Source organism: Phlebotomus argentipes, unplaced genomic scaffold, assembly GCF_947086385.1.
Source record: "Phlebotomus argentipes unplaced genomic scaffold, Phlebotomus argentipes genome assembly scaffold_18, whole genome shotgun sequence".
Classification (NCBI taxonomy): domain Eukaryota; kingdom Metazoa; phylum Arthropoda; class Insecta; order Diptera; family Psychodidae; genus Phlebotomus; species Phlebotomus argentipes.
Window position 1 is genome coordinate 8,159,451 of NW_026776177.1, and position 18,124 is coordinate 8,177,574.

The following is an 18,124-nucleotide window of genomic DNA, read 5'->3' on the forward strand; positions in this document are numbered from 1 at the left end:
TGGTAAGGATTTATCCTTACACTCTACCTGACCATTCCTTCTGCTTATTCCTTCGTCATGTTATCAGTTTATCAATTGGGAAGTATTTATGTTAAGAGAGATAGGAGAAAAAGTGTGCAGAAGAAGGATATTTGCAGTGGAATTTTGTAACGAGAGCCACTAGAAATATGTGTTCTGCGCTTGAAACCGACTTCTAAGAAAGCTTGTGAATACATTTTACTATAATGTTACTGGATAAAATCAATTCAATTGCTCAATTTCAGTGGGCACTTTGCGAAATTCCACCGCTAAGGGATTGCTAGTGCCGGAAGGATGAGCGCGGCCTAAAGAAGTGTACTCTCGCACCCTCAGGACGCCTTGGCTGAGGGTTCGGAGATTTTCTGTGCTATCTTGCCGGCACTCTTCTCCGCCTTTGGTACACTGGGCACATCCTGACTCGGCGGCCGATGCGTGGGGCTGTGGAAGGGCGTGTTGTTGGTGCTCTTTGGCTTCCTGAACCAGCTGCCCAAACGACGATTCGCAGAAGACGTCGTCTCTTCGGGAGAAACCACGTCCGCCTTGAGCTTCTTCACCTGACTGGCAGTCTCGTCGGCCTTCTTCGCTCGCAATTCCTCGTCGTCCGTGAGATTGTCATCTTCCGCTGTGCCGGCAAACTCCGAGACGAACAGACTCGTGCCGCAGTACTGGCGCTCCACGGACAGGGTGTTGAGGAAACGGATCTTGTGACCAGCGCTGCGGAAGCAGAAGTCGTGCCACTTGTTGCGCGTGTCACAGTAGATGCGCAGGGCATTCTTCAGTGTCACGCCGAACATCTTGCCGTCCGGCAGGTTGAGGATGCTGCAGTTGTCCAGGAAGATGCGTCCCTTGTAGATGAACTGGGTGCGCTTCATGAAGTCCTTGCGGCAGTAGATAATCTGCCGGTCGAACAGGAAGAGCGTGAAGGTGTTGTTCCACAGATTGGGCGACAATCTGATCGCATCGATCTGCAGGAAGAGTCGCGTGCTATGGAAGTGGATTGGAGGTCCCGTGAAGTTGTCGAACTGAGCCTGAATCCGGGACATGTGCTCGCTGTTGCGCTTCTCTGGATGAATAAAGTAAATGAGTTCATTTAGAGATGACTTTATAACTGATTCTGCTGGTGTTTCTCACCTTCATTCACCATCTCTGCGACCTTTTTCATCGTTGCCAGTGCCAATTCGAAGGACTCCTTGCAGTCTGTCATCTCATCCTTCTTCACGTCGCGCTGAAAGTTGGGATTCGAGGGGAAGTACTTGACCAGCTCGCTCAGGTGGAGTGGGTATCGGCAAATCCTCTGAATAGGCGCCAAAAGGTGGGCCGTGAGTGGCAATTCTGGGAGTTTTTCGCTCTTTCTGCATCTGTAAAGACAAGACCACTGATTAGTAACGCATTCAGTGGGGAGCGAAAGTGGCATTTTGCACCTCTCCAGAATGTCACAAGCCACCCTGTTGGCCGCGTACTTCTCCAGCTCCATGAAGCCACGCGGATGTGCGTTGCAATAGGTGGAGTAGACAGAGAAAGCCGCTTGATGGCTTAAGAACACTTTGGCAATAGAATGATTGCGAATTCCTGTTTTCAGTGCATCGAGGAATGCCTCTTGAAAGTGAAGAATATCCTCAATGTTCGAGAAGATACTGTTGATGCTTTCCATAGGAAATATTTCAGTGTGGAGCCGCAGTTTGTGCAGAAATCTGCAAGCAGTTACCAAAGCATGATGTAACAACAAAACTCTTTTCTCATATAGCATTCTTGTGTGCCTCACCCATAGCAGAGAGATGAGAGAAGGTTCACGTAGACCGTCTCGGCGTCCAGCAGTTCGCGAATGGCATTCTCGCGGAAGTTCACCTGGTGCTCAGTTGATGATGGCTTCTCAGCGCCACCATTGCGTCTGGCCAGGGATTCTTCAGGCGCATTCACGGCCAGACTCTCGGCTTTCTTGCTGCGCACCGCCACACTGGGAATCACCTTGACGAAATCCCGCGGGAACCAGCCGTCGCGGGTCGCAGGAGAGCCCATCGCGGGCGCAGTGTCGGGGATCATGAGCTTGCCCCACCACCAGGGACAGTCGTCGTAGACAAACACCTCGATCAAGTCTCCCTTCCGCAGGGCCAATTCCTGCGTGTCACTCGCTTGGAAGGCAAAGACAGCCTCAGCGTAGATCGGGGCTTTTTCTGCAAAGAATAATATTTTGTGTCTTTTCTCTCACTTTCATTAACGAAAACAATTCAAGGAATGGCAGGAACTTCCACTACAACACCTCTAAACTATTCATGAAAAGCCTGCCAATCTCAATGCTCACCCTCTTCCTCTTGCAAGGACGTGAGGCTGTCGGGAAATGACTGAGAGAGGTTCTCGCGGAAGATCTCCGGCTCGGAGTCGGTCTTGGTCATCAGGCGACTCTCCTCGCTTCGGCTCATCTCCTTCGACAGCTCACACTCGTCGCATTTGTTGCGCTTCCGGCCGTGCTTGGCGCGTAACTGGTTGAAGCTCTTCTTGAACTTCTGCAGAACTGACTCTGTAAGTCGGGATGAATGAGTGCTATTGAGAAGAGAGCATGACGTCATGAGGGCGACTCACCGTTACTGCTGGCGACGGTTAAAGTCTCGCTCTCAGGTATTTGGTCTTCATTAGTCTTAAAAGTGAAGGTCTCCTCAGTGAACAGTGGACTGGACACGGCTCTCATTTGATTTGTCTGCAAAGAGAGGCACAAACACAATCACGCACGACTCTTTAAGCTCCCGGAAGTGTGGCGTGCCTCGAGATTCAGGTGCCACTCCTGTAATCGCGCAAAGTGATATCAGAATTGATGAGGAGCTCTGTAATTCCGATGTGTCAATTTGCGAGCGTCAGTCGCGCTGTGGCTTCCCTTTTCGCTGAGGGAATCGTGCACCTGGTGCTCATATGGCAACTCAGGGCCGCACTCGGCTTCGCCCCGCGCAAGGAAGTGGCTAAAGTGACTTGTGATCGTGCTCTTAATCATGCCTATTTGAAGGAAAATTTATCACCCAAACGCTCATCTATATCAGCGCACAATTCATAGAGAGACAAGTTAATCGCTTTAATGTATTTTCCAGAAATTCCACTCCCCCCTCCACCAATCGTGTGTCCCCAAACCCTCGCACAAATATATATCATCTCGTTAGGGAAGAACCAGGAGAGGAGATGTCTTTTGAAAATTAATCGGATCGACACGAATATACACTCAGAAGCCAACTGATGGTCTTTTCCAGGAAAATATCACTCTTCATTTGAGCTGTGGAACTTCAAAGGAGCTCGGCGATTATTAAATTATTGTGGGCTTTTTTCATTAATTCCCTCTTGAGGGGAAAATTAAATTTGAATTTAACAGAGAACTCAATACAAAGTCTTTCAAGCCAAGATTGACATGATTTTGCGAAAATATTTCAGTGTCCTTTTCCGCGACAAATTAGCGTGACGTGGCGCGGAAAAGTGAACATAGAATTTCAATTTCACACTGAATATTAGTATTCTCTGCAAGGTATTGTGCAGGGATTTTGTTAAAAAAAAGTCTTGCAATAAAGAACTCGCCCACGGATTTATGATTAAACTCAGAAATAAGACATTTATGAGAATGGAAAGAGGAGGCTTTGTAAAATTTCCATTCTGAGCATATTGCTTTCAATGCTTGAGGTAGCATTTATTACCAATTAAATAACACAAGAAAATGTCAAGGATTCGCTTAGAGAATTCGTATTAAAAGCGGAGCAAAATTTTCTGCTGTGCAAATGAAACTGTTTGCGCAATTCATTGCGAATTTGTACAATAGACTTTTGAAGATAAACTAGAGAAATTGTGACTCATAAAAGTCAAGTTACGGAGTTGTTATGTGATTTTGGCCAAAATGATAAAATCTATAGAGATGAAGAGAGAAAATAATGAGGGAATGTTAAATGATTTGTGACTTTGGAAGGTAGGTAATCGTATTTGTTTTCCAATTACGCAGAATTGTGTTTAAATCGAATAAGATCGAATTTTCTCACAAAATTGAATATTGCGAGAGTGGCTAATTCTTACGTCGCTTTGAGACCCGAAACTTGATGTCTCATGTAGAATGGAAATCCTTGTAAAATTCTCCGCCCATTTGCATTTGTAATGCACTTTTCATCTTTATGGGAAAGTCTTTAAAAATGAAGCTTGAAATTTACTCTGTTCTCGAAATAATTTCCACATTAATTGTCTTTCTTTCAATTGGTATTATGTCAATAATATCTCTACACTGTTTACTTCAATACAAGGGAAGAGAATATGATTCTTTTGTTATTCCGTATTTTTCCTAACAAGTCGATAGTATTTTCTCCCCCTTAGACAATGCCTCAGTGTTCCTATTATTGCCATATTACCGTGCTGTTCTGTTGAAGAGCACGCCAAAAGGGAGCAAAAACAGCAGATTTTCACGGTCAGACAGAAAGCTCCGAACACACCCGTGTTTTCCACCCCATTGGGCGCAACAAGGAAAAGCCAAATGATGAAAAAATCAACCCTCTGGGTTGGGGTGAAGCGTCTCAATTGAACATGTTGTTTGTGGGGCTTCGCAAAGGCAGCGGGGAAAAACAGCAGATGGTGCGGAGTAAACTACAGCATCTCTACTCACCAGTTTGGTTGGTCGGCTCGCTGTTGATTTCTTCAAGTGGCTGCGGAGGAAATGGGTGTGCGGATTAGTATTTGAGCGCTTGGGGTGGCGCTGTGACCTCACCTGCTCCTCATGAATGACTTGGGGAGGGATTTGCTGCGATAGTTGGCACGTGCTGGCGACACGAGAGCACCCGTGTCTTGCAGGTCACCTCCCCGCGTGCCATCATCAACGGAACTGTCTCTGGCGGCTGATGGTGGTTCAATTTTCGTATTACTACACTTGGTGTCTGTCATCATTTGGCAATTCTGATTACTACTATAAGGTATCTTTATGAGTGTATCTTTTGGTGTGTCTTTCTTCTGAAAATCATTTTTAACTTTCATTCCGGCACTGCTATTGCTACTTTCTATACATGAACTATACATATCAGAGCGTCTGCTGCAAATCTCATCGTCCAGGCTATTGCTTTTGTCGCCGGGGCATTTCACCTTGCGCGAGTGCTGTTGATGGCCACCCGTGCAACTGAAAGACACAGAGACATGGGACGTGGCGTGACGAGGAGCCCCAGGATTAGAGGACCAGTGCCAAGGCATGCATACTTGGCCGAGGAAGAGAATGGGCACATGTGGGATCTCAGGGGTTGCGGGGTGACTCGTTAATTTCCCAAACATCCCACAGACAGGGGAAGATTCTCTACAGCCCATGAGAAAGTTTCCTCTTTCTCCCGTTAAACATCACCAATGATTTTTGCAGGATATTTTCTTATTTCTTTTTCGGGGTGTAAGAATGGAAGAAGAATATTATATGAAAAAAAAATTCTACTCAACAAGTTTACCTTCTTCAACTTCATTTCTCATTTAAGAACACAGGCAGGAAAACTCCATCGCTAAACCTGACGCTCTTCCCAAGCATCAAACTTTGCCTTACAAAACCGCCCACATCGAGACTCCGCGCGCACGGAGAACAAGAAAATTTTGCCAAATTGGAAAATAAACATCAATGGCCTATTAAATTTTTCCCCCTTATTAAAGAGTGATCGCGATTCTGAGAATCAATTACAGCGACAGAGGGAAACGCATAAATTTTCCTTTATGCCACAAGAAAATCTCAAACACCCGGAATTTCGCATTATTGAGCTCTCAATGGGTTAGAGAGCTTCATATTAAAAGCTAATAATTCATTTTTTGCAAAGCCACTGTTCACATTATTGAATTTCTTCTCAAGTACATTTCTCAGCTGATGTCGGTGGCACTGTTTGAAAAGTTTTAAAATCCCTGCAGTGGCGTAGAAATCCAGCTACAATCTCATTAGAAAGCCCCGCCCATTCGAATACTCCGCCCATGAGTGAATAACCGCTTATTTTAAATTCAAATTTAATGATGTTTTCCATTGAAAAGTTTTACAATTGAAACATCATCTAAAAAAGACTACACCACTGAATTGTTATGAAACTTTCCACTGAAAAAAGTTTTTTTTGTTCTATTCGCACGAATAGATGTTTTTCTCATGATATCGCAAAATTTCTAGTCAATGTCTTTTAAACTGAAAATTGCAACTTGATCCATTATCCAATGCAAAATAGGGTCAGATTCTTCTTCTTGAATAAAATATGAGAGAATGTGTTAACCTAGGAATTTACTGTGCGTAAGATGACGCGGAACAGAGCGCAAGACAAAGTGCCGCAATTTATAATCTCTTTAGCGAAAGCAATGCTGGAGGACTCTCACTCCAGTAAAGCTTTAAGGAGCTTTTCCCTTGAATGCCTCACTGGGCTTCACATCATTTTGTGGAACTCCAAGTGAGACATCGCGCGTTCGAAGAGTGAAGAAGGCATCCTTATTGATGCTCTACCAAGAGATTCCTCAATAGATTGGACCGGAAATTTGCACAGCCATAGCCTCAAGAGATAGACAGATAGAGATAGAAGAAGAGAAGAAACATTGTGCCTACCTTTCGCTAGAGTCCTGCTCGCTGCGGCTCATGGAGGACGTTTGGGAGTGGTAGGGTGGCAGCGAGGAGTCCCTCTTGGGTGTCGCCTTGCCCTTTGGGCCGTAGTCCATAATAATTGGAGATCTGTTGCGCCTCCACGGTTGATACACGAGCTCGTGCTCGTACAAGCGACTGCCATAGGAGCCCGGCTGCTGCACGCGCTGATTCTGTGCGAGATTCTGCTGGTTGTACTTTGACTCCGTGAAGATGCGCTCATTGCTGGAGTTGACAAAGTGCAGACCCGCGCTCTCGTCGAATGAGGTGACTTTGGGATCGAAGTCGAAGCTTCCGCCGAAGGATTTGCCCTCCATGTCTAGCGACCGAGCGTTGGTGTCCTGCTTCAGCTTCTGGCCCTTCTCTTTCGCTCGGGGCTGCACATTGGCGCCCTGGTGGTGCATCAGGGCCACAGGATGGGGCGTGGGCGGAGGGTACTTAGAGTTCCGCGAAGGTCTCGCCATGGCGGCTGCTCTGGTGGCCATTGGGACGCGACTGGGCGACCGTACGGATAGTTGCAGGGATCTGGAGCGACGGATCCTCGATTCAGTACTTTGACGATTCGGTTGACGTCGATAGATATCCCCCGACGTCCCGACGTCCTCAACACTTGAGCTGGAGCTCCGACTAGACACGTACACATTATCCTCCTCGTAGTTCTTGGCCGCTCTCAGGCTGTTGGCCAAGTAAGTGGCCTCGTAACTTCTGGCCAGCTGCTGCGGCGTCCTTATCACCACCCTGTCGTCCACAGGAGGCGCCAGAGAGCGACTCTCCACAGTGTTGGATCTGTGGAGTCTTGTTCCGGCGCCCGCGGTGGGGAACATCGATCGACTCCTGGTATTCCTGCCCATCTGATAGTCCGACACCACGGGCGGGTAGTTGTATTGGTTGGCCTGTGCGATGCCAGGAGTCTCGTTATCCTCCTCATCATTTGAGAAATCTATACACAAGGGAATTGAATATTAATTTTCTAATAATACCTTAGGTTATTGTCTCTCCCAAAACTTTCTATACATTCCACGAAATTCTCCTCAAGACTTCACCAGCAAAATCCTTCGCACACATGAAACTCCGTTTTCTCATCATTATAATCCACGTATTTTCATAGAATATTGGATAATTGCAGAGTATCACAGATTTTCAGTATAAAGATTTTAATTGCCATGGGGATTTGAAACTTCCTCTATGATTATGAACTCTCATATACACTTGGTTGCTGTGAGAGATCGTGTTCTATTTTGCTAAGTTGTGTGACACGAGGAGAGGGATTTTCCCGTCAGCCACTATCAGCCCAAAACACTCACCCGATCTTGTGCCACTGTCGTACGAGTTGAGCCTCTTGTTAATTGACGAGGAAGTGGTGAGACTCCTGTATCCTCGCATCGTGGCGAAGGTGGAGCCGCCCCTGTTTACCCTCACGCTGCTCACAGCCGCTGACTTCTTCTTGTCGCCTCCAATCGCCTGTGTGCCCATCTTCGGCGGCAGGCCCGTCTTGGAGTTGTACGAGGGCTTCGCGGTGAACTTCGCCTGAGTCGCATTGGCGGGTGGCGCTTCGGCGACTTTGAAGCCTGTGGCGCGGCCCGTGAGGTAGTTGGGCGAGATGCCCGTGAGCGAGGCGAAGGCGCTGGACTTGTTCTTGGGCGGCACAGCCTGCAGCACTGTAAGATGATTGCTCTGCTGCGGTGCTTCGTATTCAAACTCGAAGCTCTTGGAGTAGATGTCCTTGTAGTCAGACTTGAGCTTTGCGGAGTCGCCCTCGAAGCTGCGCGAGAAGACCATCCTCTTGCCCTGCGGATCCTTGGCCGGCTCCTTTAGGCCGCCCGAGCTGGTGTCCTGGAAGGCGGGCGGCGGTGAGATGATGTGAAAACCTGTGGTGGGCGACATCGGCCGCTCCCCAAGAATGGGCGCCTGCAGCGTGTCCGTGGCCAGGGAGTGATGGTGGATGTTCTGCAGTAGCAGCAGCTTTCGCGCCTCATTCCGCGCAATGAGCTCCTCGAGTTTCCTGTGATTGTCACTCTTGCGTGACCCCGCGCGACCAAATTGATGCTCATCCGTCTCGGGTCGATGCTTCACCTGGCAATCAATGCGGAAGGAGAATTTCAATTTGCTTGCCACAACTTTTACGGAGTTGCCCAGAAACTTGAGCACACATTCATCACGCTGGCTTCTGCGAATATTCCTCACACTCTCGCTTTCTCTGGGAGAGAGAAAAATGACTTTTCAAATAGTTGAGGACAGTGTATTACAAATTTTTCAATCCACTCATCATTTCCTTTTGTGCTATTCTATCTGGAATCTCATATTTCATTCATCTCTTATGTTGTCTTAAATATTTCCGCAGGGAATTTTCCCCGGAAAGAATGTCAATTTGTGAATTTTGTTTCTAAATTTGAATGGAATTTAGTGTTTGTTTTTTGGGGGGAATTTTCAGCCTCTCAACTATTTCCAAATTCAATTATAGCCAAGGATAAAACAAACAAGTAATAAATCCGAGATTATAGCGCGAATATGAGAATATTTACCTAAGCGTGCAATTTTTATCAAGATCTCAAATTAACTTAAATAAACAATTGCTAAAGTGTTGACTCATCTTTCGGCGAGTTTACTCATGAAAAAGAAAATCCTTTTGCATACTTAACAATTTGTAAAGTGTGCACATTTTGCGATAAAACACCTCTTTTTTCACCTTCTGCGGAATATTTATTGGAGCTTGACTGAGTATTTATCTAGGCACACCTGATAAAGAGTATCGATTGCAATACTTGGCAAAATGGAGTGAAGAGATGGAAAATGCTTTCTTCTGGCAACAAAAAGCTTCATTTTTTCAGCGCGGAAAATCAATGACGCAGCATTTTATCGCATTCTCTCGAATACACACACCTTCAATTCCGCATGTTCTGAGAGCTAAATGTTGATTGAAAGAGCCTCATTTATCAATCACAAGATCCTGAATTTCATCATTGCCACCTTTTTCCTGAAGGAGAAACATCATTTCTCCCCTTGTGATGAATGAGTGGTAAACTTTTTCAGGAGGAAATTGCTGTTGAGAGTGTAATTTAAGAGTCATCTTGTGCTCTTATTTGGATTTTAATCAAGAATTTAATTAAGTAACTGTACACTATTGCGTCTTTTAATAGATACTAATAAGTCTGGCGTTGCAAGTCGGATAAGCTTGTTTAACATCGAGTTACACAAAGTCATGGAAAGTGATACTTTGTGATTAAATCATTGCTCTGGGTAAACTTGCAATGATTTTCCTGTTTTCCGGACTTCCCAGCAAAGTCCAGTGTCCTCTTTTTCACTTAAATCAAGTGGAAATTATAGCTTGGTTTTAGAATTAATTATATCTCACTGATATGAATAAGAATTAATTCGTACTTGAGCTTGTTTTATATCTATGCTCCAGTAATTAAAACATAAAAAATTCAAATTAGACTTTCATCACTTTCATTATTAATTCCAACAAAAGTATTCTCCATCCCAAGTGACTGTGTATATATACTTCTATGACCGAGAAACTTTTCTCTCACAGCGGCAAATGGGAAAGAGGCCTCGTGTTCAGCAAATCAACATGACTTTTCTCAGAATCGGAATTGTACAAATTGTTGGCGTTGGAAACAATTTCATCGCAGGGTCGAAATGTGAAGGCAGGGAATTTGGGGAATGCAACTGACCTGCACCCAGCCGGACCTGTTGAGGAAGATGTCGTTCTGCTGCGTGGCCGTCTCCCCAAAGAGATACGTGGACGTCTTGGTCGGATTGTGGTAGTGCATGTCTCTCACCCTGTCCACATTGTGCACTGAAGCGGCGTCCGGAAAGGCCTTCCCTTTGCCCTCTGGTGTCTTGGGCAGGGGTAAATCGCAAAAATCGATTTCGCTGCCGTCAGCAACGGTCGGATTTACGAGCAGGTGGCCACTGAAAAGCGGGCAAATTTTATAATACAATTGTTGTTAAATGATTAAATCTCACACTCCGCCTGCCACCCATCAAAATTTCATGCCATCCTTCATCCGCTGCGACACGCCAAGTGGCTCTTTTTTCCCATGCTCGCGCGCCCGCCTTACGTGTTACCCATGCTATCAAAAAGACATAATCAAAATTTAAATGTAATCGCGTCTTAATTGACTCACGGGGAGTTCCCTGGAATTCTCCTACTCCCACACATTGGCACGCACACGCGTCAAGGGATGCCGAGGGGCAATATTGTCTCCCTCTTGACTCACGCAAATTCAATCCTTTCACCTCGCTCATCAATTTCCCGCACAATCACCGGAGAGCTTCAGATTGGCAAAGTGATTAGCAGGAATTTCTCTAGATAAGATTGCGATTAAGGATATTTTCCCTGATTAACACTTGTTAAATACATCCCTGATTTGTACACCATAAAAAATATGAGGAAATTTTGTTTTCACATCAGTGAAAGGGCGAAAAATTTCACATTTTGTCGCTGACAATTTCATATTTATGACACTGTTTTTCATTATGTTGGGCTAATAAATTCATATGGATATTAATTTTCATTCGTCTACAAAGGAATTCGTGAAATGTTGTGTCCAATATGAAAGCATTAATAATTACAATTTGAAAAAAAGATATCAAAAGTACGAGACGGGAAATTCATTAAAAATGTGGGGAAATTTCACTATTCAGTATTCATGCGACATCAGCAGAATATTTATGAAATTATTTCCAACTCCGCCAACAGTAATTTTCCATACAAAGCAATCAAACGCAAGGATTGGCAGTAGAAATTCTAATCATATCGATTTTCTGGTGACATTTCCAGCTCGGCTATCAACACTCCTTTTAGTAGCATATTTTCCTCACGAAATTGTATTTATTTTGCAAACACCGATTATGCTTTGGAGTGTCTTTCCATGGGAGAGAGAAGATCCCATTCCCGCACAATTCTCACCGCAGGGTGGAATTAATATTAAAAGAAGAGGCATCTCTCTTATCACCTGCCAGGAACATAAGAAAACACTCACTCACACGAGCACACTCCAGTTTCCGCCTTATGTAAATTCATCATGAATTCTCGACCCATTCTGGCCTTTTACGTGCTCGATGGATGGAAAATAAACCAGAGGCGCGCTCATAACCTTTTCTCATCGTCTCTTCCACACACATTCACACAATTACACCTCGTTCGGGCTGCGTTGTATAATTGATGTGCATCATTCAATCAATGAACATCAGCATGCTGCATGCCTCGTGGCTTCTGCCTAATCAGCTGGATTTATCTTGGCGCGCGCAAATGAAGCCACAAACTAGCGCCTCCCAGAGTTGGGCACCGACATTCGCCGCCACTCGAGGAAGTGTAGACAAACAGCCCTCAGCTCTGACTCCTCTTCCGACCAATCCGCAAAGTACACATCACTCAGAGAGATGCCCAAAAATCGATACCATCACCATGGAGTCCATTCATTCGGAAGAGAAGCAGATATCGACCTTCATGCAAATGCCATACAAAACACAAAAGTTGAGGTCAACTCTTGCAACCGAAGCTCTCTCCAGAGTGTTTTCGTGCAGGTTAAAAGCATTCTCATATCAGTTTCCCGTCCAGAGTTATACCCACACATCCGGATATCCTATTTTCCAGCGTCTGCTCGCAGACTTTGGGGATTCGCGGGCTTTTTGCACAGTGTTGTAACTGTTTTTTCAAAAAATGAAAATAACATTTTGATGAGTTTAATGAGAGAATGAAAGCACCTGAAATAGGATAATCAATATGCAAGAGCTCTTTTTATAGGTCTCCATGGGCAACAAAAACCGTGAAGAGATGGTGCTTTTGGAATATTTTGGAAGTGCTAAACCTAATGCAAATAAATGAAGTCGCGATTACAGCTGACACTTCGCTACGCGACTAACGAAGTTTGCGAGGGAAAAAGCTCTTTAAGAATAAATGAAGCGCATTTTGCTAACTACTTAGCATAAATTCCTACAATGCAGTGGATTATTCTGCGCATGAATGTACGAAATTTTTATCTCGACTGAATTACAATTTCTGACTTCGTCTGACGATTGTATGGGACTGTCTTGCAATATATTGTAAGAATGTCGTATGACAAGCGGGTAAGCAATTGTTAGAAATTTTCGTTTTTTTTCTTCAAAATATCCAGAAAAATAATTTGCTCTACATTGAGTTACTACACTTTTTGGCCAAATTGCTGAAACCAGCGATGTTATTTATGTATAAATAATTTGATAACAATTAAATGTATTTGATATTTAATCAACATAAAAAACACAGTATGAATTGCTGAAATTATGTTCAATTTAATTCCTGGAAATTCAGCTGTAAATGATTGGCAGGTGCCTGAAAATTGCATTTGACATCCTTTATGATACAAAAGAGTATAAAAAATATACGACGAAAATTAATTTGTGAAAAAATTGAATTCCTGATAGGATTTCGACACTGTGAACGCAATTTTTCATCCCCACTGCGAAGCTGGTGACAATATCATGAATAAAAGCTTCAGAAATGATGGTGTTTTCAATCCAGATTTGCTGGAGTTTTCGCAGAATTCCATACACATATAGACACACAACTCACATTCTATATCCTGGTGCACTTTACTTATTGCCTGTCGAAACACTGTATTCCAGGACAAGAGTCTTTGTCCTATTGCGATACTCATTCGCCCCCATTCGATGCAAAGAGGAAACCTTTTGTGCTGAAATACTATCCCAGATGGGAGCATAAATTCCTCATAGCACTAATTAAGTACATTTTCACTGTGAAATAACTTGCACAAATTTTCTACAATTTGCAATTCTGTTCAAAGAGTGGGGAGATTTTAATTACAACGCACCCTCGAGCTGCGCCATGTGTAGGATGTTTTCGGGTAAGTCGAAACCACCTTCCTCTCTGTCTCCCTAAACGTGTTAATGGTCACAGTGGCCACGATTTCATGTGGAAAAAAAACTGAAACATTTTTAGTGCAGTATCGCTGTCCCACATGACAAGTTTTTCATCCGGGACGTTGTGCAATATTGGAGTGCATTGCATGGTGAAAAAAAAGCACGCGACTTGCCATGCAATTAAGTTGGATGGGCGCAAATATATGAGAGACGGCGTGCAGAAAATCACTGCTAGCTGCTTGATGGACACACTCAATGTCCTGGGCATAATTGAGAGGCGTGCAAAAAATGTCGACAATGGCGATCATCTCTAGCCCAAGAGATTATGGGACGCCGCGTCTTTGGGAAGAGACATGACGCGTGGTTAAAAGCGAAAGCATCCCACAAGCATCGAAGGCGCTGAGAAAGTGTTTTATGTGTTGGAATGCTAAAAGACCTGCTCGAGGTTATCGCACCAGTTTCACACTTTTGTGCATTGCCGATTGGAAAGACTACATATATTGCCATGAGAAAGTCATCTTGTGGCACAGCAGCAAAATTGGCTGGTACAACGCTGAAAAATGCCACCAACACTGCGTGTGTATTTCTTGTTCAGGAAAAATTAATTCAAGAGCTGCGAGTGGTCTTGAAAAATTTCACTTAGAAATTGTCATCACAAAAAATCATTCACAAATCTACAGGAATATTTATGAGCCAATGAGTCGAGGTGTACAGTGGCGGCCAAAAGAAGTGGCTACACACAAGAAAAATGATCAATTTTGCTGGGATTTGCAGAAGCAACAAGTGTATTGATGCAGTTTTCTTGTCTAAACTCTCCCAGCTAATGAATTTACTCCATGATGTTCTTTTACACTTTCTGGGTGGAGTTATGCTCCCTTTCGGCCATCAATCAAGATAATCCACAGTCTTAAAACGATGAAAATAATCACATTAGGAGCTTTGCCACAGTCTCTTGACCGCCACTGTAGTTGAATTTCACATTTGGCCAAATCATCAGACACTGAACCGGCCAAATTTGGTAAGTCTCCGTCCGGACAACTTTTTTCCTCACTGCGATTAATTCTTCTGGTTTATTTGGTAACATTTTCCTCACACATGCACGCCAAAATCGACACTCGAATCACACAATGAACCTCTTGTAAGGCAGTTCCAATTTTTTACGTACATCTGTTCACTATTTCAGCATCCACGGCGTGTTCTTGGCCACTCTGAGCGCCCCAGAACCGGGAAATGCGTGTGATACCTCGGAAAGTGCGGTGAGAGATTAACAGAGAACTAGAGTACTGGATTTAATTGCCACCTGTGTTAAATTTCAAGGACACCCCAGTGAAAACCACTGTCAATCCCGCGACAAAGAGCGCGCGCCAGAGTCACTTTGTGTATGGGCGGGAAAAGCGAGAAAAACTCGCCTGCGAACTGGAGCCCAGCGCGGAATGGGGCAGCGAAGGATGCTTGAGGAGCCAGTGGAAGTATGTGCACACAAATTACCTGTGCGAAGTATCACCAGCGGTGAGCGACGCGAAACTGATTTCATTTGATTGCAACTGCGATGTGTTTTCTTTGGCCTCTTGCCGAACTCGTGGCGATGTTGGGGCTTCGTTGTCTTCGTTGGCGCCACCGCCTCGACCTCCACTCTCACCAGCTCCGCTCCCCACGTCCTCATCTCTGGCAGCATCGCGTTTGCGCGACTTCTCCTGCGTAGGTCCAGTTGACTGAACTGTCGCTGATGACTTCATGTGCGATGACTGGATGACGGAGGATCCACTTCCATCTCTGACACTCTGGAAAATGCCAAAGCGAGTGAGTGAGACAGTTTGTGAGGAAATGTGGCGAAAGGCACTCAAACTTTTTCCACCTCGCGCTGCCCGTCACTACCAATTACACCCATTCGTCGTTGAGATTAATTCGCTGAGGTAACTTCTTCTGAAGCTCCCGCCTTGGCTCCCGCAGGAAAAGTTTACATTGGCCATCTACAATCCCAATATTAGGCAAATGGGTTTAGTTTGACGAGGGCAAATAATATGGTCAGGGATCAGTTGCCCTCGCAAGCTGCTCTAACAAAATCAGGATCGAGCATTCTTATGCTAAGGAATAAATTCAATATTAAAGTTCACTTTTTATCCCAGAATTTCAGTCGTTGCCTAGAAATCAAAAAGCTTTAGGGGGAAACTGAGGCAATTGCGAACGCAATCGTTTTTCAACGTCAGATTGAAATTCTCAGCTTTATGCGCTCATTCTTTCTTAGATGACATTTCTTAACTCTTTCACTAATCACAACCAGACTAAGAAATTCTACAATAATCTACTTCAGCTTTAACAGATAATCAATTCAGGATTAGATTATGTATTCATATGATCCCATTTGTGCTTCACAGAACATTCTCTGTGTCCGTAATTGCTCCAACTTCCTCAACTTTCAATTTATCAGAAAGACATGATAAAAGGCATTGTCTTGCTATGAAATATTCAATAAAAAGTCAAATGAAGGATGTCATCTGTCCAATCAATTTACACAAAGACTATAGAGAGACAAGCAATGTATGCAAGAGAAATCAATAAATATTCTATGAAGAAGGAAGGAAAAAAAAACACACGTAAACCTTCAATTTGAGAGAAAAAAAACCTTGCAAAAGAGCCCACTCGAGGAAATAGATCAATTTGTGCAAAGAGTGAATAGAGACTATTCATTTCATCTCAACAAATTACCCAGCCAATTGACTCTGAGAATTCTTGTGAGTGTTGCCAAGTGTAATTTCCCATACGTTTTTCTCGCCAGGGCGGCATTTCTCCCACGCAAATCACTTCTCGTGTCAATTGATTGAGGAAATTGCCACTCACCCTCTTCTCACGCCTCTGCTGGCTGTCTCTGGCACTGTAGAAAATTTGGTCGTCACTGTGCGAACCGTACGTGGACGCCTTCTGCACGGACTCCCGCGACGGCCGGCGATTCCCAGTGCCAGATGGCTCCAAATCCTGGGCAGTTTTGGGAATGGCGCCGGCGGACTTCTTTCTGCGGCGCATCGTTGTGTGCTTCTTCGTTGCATCCACATCGCTCTTCGCCACCCCAGGATCGTCGATCAGAGAGTAACGCTTCGAGTTGATTTTGTCCCGGATCTCCATCTTGCTCCTAGCCAGGAAGTCCGCATTCGCGGCGACTTTGGCCGCGTGATTTGGCACATATGCGGACTTCTTCTCTATCATGCCATAGCCGTAGTTGTGAGCTGAAAATTTATGGATTTTCGGGAAATTCAGCACACATGTGAAGCTAATTGAATGCGTTTTATTTATGGAACGTCACAAAATCAATTTATGCCAAAGTAATTTAATTAATTTATGCCCCAGTGTTCTTCAAAGTCATTCATCAAGAGCTGAACAATGAGAGAGTCAATATATAAATAACTCACCGGAGATGAAACTGAACTGGTCAGTCGATCTGGTGGTTCTCCTGTCCAGCGTGCGGACCCGACAGTCTGACCTGCCGCAGTCGCTGTCCACCTGGCAGGCCTTCTTCACGTTCTCCCTCTTGAGATGTGGCAGACTTCCGCTCCAGTACTCGCTCTTCTTCACTTGGCTCACGTGTCGCTGGTTGATGCGCAGATAGTGGATCTCCTGCTCATTGTTGCGCCTCATGCGACGCCTGGCGTAGTCGTCGCAATCCTGGCAGTGGGTATTGTCGCTAAAGCTGCACTTCTCCGCATCGAAGGGACACGGCTGGCAGTCGAAGAACATGCAGTCACTGTCGGAGCTGCCGCAATGGCAGGAGGGCTGGGATGAGGTCAGGGATTCAACGCTCTTTATGCTGCCGCGCTGCTTCACGCCCGGATGCTCCTGGTCAGAGAAGCGCGCTGATCGGCGCCCGTAGGAGTCCTCGCGCAGCAAGGATTCGCACGAGGAGTACTCTCGTCGATCTCCAGGACAGGGGGCGATCAGGGTGTTCAGGGGATTGTAGTCGCACGGGAAGGCAACTGGGGTGGTCTCTGTCTTGTAAATGCCCGGATTGTTGGGATTGTAGGACTGGAACTTGAGCACGTGCTGCTCCTGACTCTCATTGGCGGCGTCGTTCTCCTTGTTCTCATTCCACTGGGAAGCACACAGCTCACAGTCTGGATAGTCAGGTCTTGGCTGCAGAGCCTCATTCTTTGCCATCATAAAGATCTCTTCATACACATTCTCATCTCGGTGTCGAAAGCTGGGCATTCGCTCCAAGGCTCCATCAGAGTTCACTCCTGCGGCAATCTCAGTCTCCGGCGGAGCCTTCTTCTGTCCATTCCGCGTCGTCTTGAGCCCCTCCTTGAGGAGATAGTAGTTGAAGCTCTTAATCCCAATCTCCCCTTTCCAATATTGCTGTCCAATTCGCACGCCCGCGTCGCCATTCCGCATAAAGTCAGCCGTCTCTTGCGGACTCTCGACGCTCTTCCGCCTGGGGAAGGTGTTGTGGTGGTATTCAGTGGAGAAGTCCTCCTGGCTGCGATGGGAGCGCGGGGTGGCATCCAGACCGGCACTGCTCTTCCTCTTCTTCACTTTGTTCGAATGCGGCTTTTTGTGTATGCTGGAGTAGAAGCTTTCTGGCAACCTTCCACGTCTATTGATTGGCGTCGCCAGAAAATCCATGGCGCCTCGACGAGTCCCGTGCTCATCCTCCATCTTTTCGCTGAATTCCTG

General features: G+C 45.2%; 1 protein-coding gene across 1 annotated transcript; it reads right to left on the reverse strand.

The window, feature by feature from the left end:
- Nucleotides 1–347: 347 nt before the first annotated feature.
- LOC132261067 (uncharacterized) lies at nucleotides 348–17,843 on the reverse strand. The gene is made up of 14 exons (XM_059759594.1): nucleotides 16,867–17,843; nucleotides 16,301–16,683; nucleotides 14,951–15,243; nucleotides 10,270–10,510; nucleotides 7,900–8,668; nucleotides 6,563–7,535; nucleotides 4,733–5,134; nucleotides 4,631–4,670; nucleotides 2,596–2,710; nucleotides 2,318–2,533; nucleotides 1,781–2,189; nucleotides 1,440–1,709; nucleotides 1,150–1,376; nucleotides 348–1,081 (listed from the first exon to the last, which is right to left on the reverse strand). Exons 1-14 carry the CDS (start codon nucleotides 17,840–17,842, stop codon nucleotides 348–350), a joined length of 6,048 nt encoding a protein of 2,015 aa, XP_059615577.1. The 5' UTR covers nucleotide 17,843.
- Between the last annotated feature and the right edge of the window lie 281 nt (nucleotides 17,844–18,124).